Genomic DNA, 5383 nt, shown 5'->3' with positions numbered 1-5383 from the left:
GAGATGAGAAGGAAACAACATCAAGTAGCTCAAGAAGCTTATGATGAAGATGAAGATATGCATGGTGGAGGTCAGTGGGTACAATGTACACAAAAGTAATTGAATCAGTTTTTGTATGGCTTGTCTACGGATGATTATAACTACTTTTGCAATGCTCTGATGTATTGTGTAATGAAAACTAGTCTTCTAATGTGTTCGTTAGTATTTTATGATAAGTTTACTCATGGTTTATTATTATAAATTGGTGTGTTAATTTGTTGATGGTGTTCTTGATGTGGTTGGTGTTCCAGAAAACGTTTCAATTTGTTATCTTTTTAATTAGTTGTTTCGGTTTTGTTTTTCTTTAAGTTGAATGAATAATTAAGTAAGTTGCACGTAGATTATGAACTTGAATCAGGAATGTACAACGTGATACGGTATTTAGTATAAGTCAAATATTGAATCCAACATACCATTACTTACTATAGAATTTCAATTATTGTTATAAAAATACAAAGAATTGGAGTTATGTTCACATGATTAGGGTGTTTTGTACAGGTGTTAAAATTTTTATAAATTACGCCGGCAATACACGGGGTCTTAAACTAATACATATATAAATATATATAATTATAATTAAAATTCATCTGGTTCTAAAATATGATCCGACCTAACATGCGGTTCGACCAGTGACCCAATAAGACGGTCGGTTTGACACGGTGTTTTACTTCTTGTTTGTATCTTACTGAGATATCTTTCAAAAGAAATTATATTGTCTCTTTATATTGACTTTGAGTCAATATATGTATCCATATAATACCAAAGTGATCTTATAACCCCACATAATAATTAATAAATACCAACGACCTTTTCTTTCCGTATTCATTTAAATGATTACTTTACATTTTAATTCTTATGAGGCCCAACTTGTCCTACAGTGTGAAGCACGTCAATATCTTTAATGCTCTGAATCTAAGTCGTTTGCTAAAGGACATTTATTCCTCAAGTAATACACACTCTTCACATAACAACAATAACGACTTATTTCTCTCAAAGTAAAGCACACTCCTTGTGAAAATATGGCATTGCCCGGAGATGAGGTTAGCCGCTCTAGTATAAATTAGAACACACGACCCATATTTTTTAAATCAAGAAAATATGACAAGGCAAATAATGTCTTGTAGACACTTCTTACACTTAACTCTAGCTCTAGTAATCATTTCACTTTCAAAATCTGCTTCTGCATCTTTGAAGGAAGCCAATGCTCTTCTTAAATGGAAAGCGAACCTTCAAATTACAAACAATTCCCCCATATATTCTTCTTGGACCCCCCCGCCCTCTATAAATTCTACTGATTCCGCTCCATGCACTACGTGGTTTGGTGTCGTTTGCAACGATGATTGGACCGTTCACACGTTGAACCTCACATCGTCTGAATTAAACGGTACTCTTGACCAGTTCCCGTTCTCGTTTCTCCACAATCTTTCCCGTTTTGAGCTTAGTGTAAACCACTTTTTCGGTCCAATCCCTGCACAAATCCAGCTCCTATCGAAACTTGTTTATCTTGATCTTTCAGGAAATAAGTTTTCAGGAGTAATTCCACCGGAAATAGGAATGTTAGGCAATCTTGAAACCCTCCACCTTTTTGAAAATCAGTTAAATGGGTCAATACCACAAGAGATTGGTCAACTAACCTCTCTCTCTGACCTTGCCTTGTATGATAATTCTCTGGAAGGAGAACTGCCTTCAACATTTGGCAACTTAAGAAACTTGGCTTACTTGTACCTTGATGATAACATGCTTTCTGGTCAAATTCCACATGAGATTGGGAACCTTGAAAATCTTGTGGAAATGTATATCAGTACCAATTCTCTGAATGGTACCATCCCACCTACCATTGGGAATTTAAAACAACTTACTGTCTTGTACCTTTTCAAAAACAATTTGACCGGTTCAATCCCACAAGAACTTGGGAGCCTGGTCTCACTTCAGAGCCTCAGCCTCTTTGGAAACAACCTATCCGGCCCAATTCCTTCATCGTTGGGTAATTTAGTGTCTTTGGATCTTCTACATCTGTACCAAAATCAACTCTCTGGACCCATTCCTGCTGAACTTGGGAACTTAAAGTCTCTCACCCAGCTGGCGTTGAGCGAAAATCAACTCAGTGCTTCTATTCCTTCGTCACTAAAAAACCTGAGAAACCTACAATATTTGTCTCTTCGTGATAACAAATTATCCGGTCATATACCACAAGGACTGACAGGTCCAGTCATGCTTGAGCTAGAAATTGACAATAACCGGTTGTCTGGAAATTTGCCAAAAGATTTGTGCCATGGAGGAATGCTTCAAAATTTATCACTAAGTTATAATCAACTCACAGGTCCTATACCAACAAACATAAGAGATTGCTCCAGCTTATATAGAGGTAACTTTGATTTTAATCAATTTACTGGAGATATATCCAACAGCTTTGGGGTGTATCCAAGTTTAAATTTCCTTGACGTCAGTCATAACAATTTTCATGGGAATTTGTCTCAAAACTGGAGTAAATGCAAGAACTTGACAACCTTAGTAGTGGGATATAACAACATCACTGGTTACATCCCACATGATCTTGGAAGCTCGACTCGACTTCAAAGGCTTGATCTTTCTTCAAATCATTTGGTTGGTGAAATTCCAAAGGAATTTGGAAAGATGAAAGGTATGATGTATTTGTCTTTGAAAGAAAACCAACTTTCAGGCGTTATACCTCAAGAGCTTGGGTCACTTCATAATCTCCTTACTTTCGATATATCCTCAAACAAATTGAACGGGACAATATCCAGATCCATTGGTAAGTGGGAACAAATCTATTACTTGAATCTTAGTAATAACAAGCTCAGTGGGAAAATCCCATCTGAGATTGGTGAATTGAGTCACCTTACCATACTTGATGTCTCTTGGAATTCACTCACGGAACGGATACCATCTGAAATTTATAGATTAGTAAGTCTGGAAAGTTTGAACCTTTCACACAATAGATTATCTGGTTCAATTCCTGATGCCTTTGGAAAATTGCCCGGAGGGATTGATGTCAACCTGTCATACAATGAGTTGGTAGGTCCGGTTCCTACCTCATTTGCTATTTTCACGAATTCGTCCATACAAGTATTCCAAGGCAATCCAGGTTTGTGTGGAAATGTTACAGGTTTGAAACTTTGTAAAAGTCATATTACAATTAAGAAAAATAATGATAGCTTTCATCATGGGCTTGTGCTTGCGATAATACTTCCCCTTTTCGGGGCAATGTTACTCGGTGGCCTATATGTTTATCAACTAAAAAGGAAAGGCTCTTCTCCAGTGGAACCATTGGTTGAAGAAGCTAATGATTTCTTCTCAATATCCAACTTTGATGGACGAGCAGCGTATGATGAAATCCTAAAGGTGACGAATGATTTTGATGAAGCATATTGTATTGGCACCGGAGGATACGGCTCTGTGTATAAAGCGAAGATACAACCCAACGATATTACGATAGCTGTCAAGAAAATTCATTCTTCGTCATCAGAGAATCTAATTAATCATAAAGGTTTCCTTAGTGAGGTATGCACATTAACCAACATAAGGCATCGGAACATAGTGAAGCTCTTTGGATTTTGCAACCATTCCCGTCACTCATTTTTAATTTATGAATACCTTGAAAAGGGAAGTCTTAGATCGATCTTAAATAGTGATATCCTATCGAAGGGATTGGATTGGTTGAAAAGGGTTCAAATTGTAAGGGCTGTAGCTAATGGTTTGACTTATATGCACCATGATTGCTCACCGCCTATAGTCCATAGAGACATTTCAGCAGCCAACATCCTTCTCGATTCAAATTATGAGGCGCATATCTCTGATTTTGGAACGGCCAAACTTTTAAAGCTAGACTCGTCAAACTGGACAACTGTTGCAGGCACCTATGGTTATATAGCACCAGGTAACTTAGTTTTGATCTACATATATCTTCTAAATTTTCAAAAATATATGTATATGTTAGACCCTTTTGTATATGGATTGATATTACCTTTCTGCATGTAGAGCTTGCTTATACGATGGTGGCAACTGAGAAATGTGATGTGTATAGCTTTGGAGTTGTTGCACTCGAAGTGATCATGGGAAAGCATCCAGGAGAACTCATAACATCTTTACCAGCTTTGTCTGCTAATTATTTGTTGCCTACCAATGTGGGAGATAGTCGGATACCGCCACCAACGCCCCAAGTTGAAAAACTAGTAGAGTCCATTTTGATTATCATAAGAGCGTGTTTAAACTCTAACCCACAGGAAAGGCCGACAATGCGGCAGGTTTCAAATATCTTGGCAGTTGAGGATGAGCTTTGGATTGATCTCTCTTATTAATTGCTTGATTAATATATATTGTGCTTGTACTTCTATCTTATTTAGTTTTCTCAAGTTTTATATGATGCATATGTAATATATATGTATTCTTAGGATGTCTTAAATTAGGAAACCTTTTATATGTTTTTCTTATCACATTATATATAAAACAACAATGGTGAATTCCTTACGTTATTCAAACTTGTCACATTGTTGACCTTTCTAGTAGGTTAGAGTTCAAAGAGATATAACAGTTTTAGGTCAAACTGTGAGCCAAAAGAAAACCAAAACCGAAATGTTTGAAGATAAAATCAAACAGAACAGTTATTAGTTATTACTTTTTCACGAATCTAAAATTCACCAATGTAGTTTCACGTACAGATAGCATATATCAATCTCAACTTCAAATTACAACCAATGCAGTCTTTCAATTCCATTTACATTTACCAATGCAGCATTTTGAGAAATCAATTTTGAATAAATACAAGTTTTTTTTGTTTTTGCAAATCAACCGTACATATGATTCAAAAATGGAAGAAAGAGTGGTTAGAATGCTAAAGGAGAAATTGTACCTGAGTGAACACTGGACTGATGCTAGTTGAATGTGAGCAGTTGAGCACTAGCTTTTTTTCTCTGAATTCTTGTTGGATGGGTGGGAGGGGTGGCAAAAGGGTTGGGTCGAAACGGGTCATGGGTATTCTTTGATCATTATAAAACACCAACTTTTTACTTTATGGATATATTACAAACAAATTAAAGTATATCATTAGTTATCGATAAGTATTATTTAAATAAAGACATATTATTTTTAAAAACACACATTAACATATCCAAAAAAGAAAGCTGATATAGTACAAGATACTTGTCACTCTCTCAAACCCAATACCCTTTTTCAAACCCGTTTAAAATATATGGTTTGTTGCTTGGATTTATTGACTACAACATGGGTTATTAGCCGACCCAATAGGTCATATCTCTTTCAATTTAGAACAACCCCTCATCCAAAACACTGCTGCAAATTTAAATCCAACTCCTCACCGCTGCTG

General features: G+C 36.2%; 1 protein-coding gene across 1 annotated transcript; it reads left to right on the top strand.

Moving 5' to 3' along the window:
• The first annotated feature begins 877 nt into the window (after nucleotides 1-877).
• On the top strand, nucleotides 878-4987 carry LOC143562549 (uncharacterized). The gene is made up of 2 exons (XM_077050318.1): nucleotides 878-3937; nucleotides 4039-4987. The coding sequence occupies exons 1-2, from the start codon at nucleotides 1138-1140 to the stop codon at nucleotides 4356-4358; spliced, it is 3120 nt and encodes a 1039-aa protein (XP_076906433.1). The 5' UTR covers nucleotides 878-1137; the 3' UTR covers nucleotides 4359-4987.
• The last annotated feature ends 396 nt before the right edge of the window (nucleotides 4988-5383 follow it).

The sequence above is a fragment of the Bidens hawaiensis genome, unplaced genomic scaffold (assembly GCF_021521415.1).
Source record: "Bidens hawaiensis isolate Kalapana, Puna unplaced genomic scaffold, B.hawaiensis_p1.1 tig00021032_1, whole genome shotgun sequence".
Classification (NCBI taxonomy): Eukaryota; Viridiplantae; Streptophyta; class Magnoliopsida; order Asterales; family Asteraceae; genus Bidens; species Bidens hawaiensis.
Note: the sequence above shows the minus strand (reverse complement) of the source record. Positions and strands in the feature narration are given on the sequence as shown.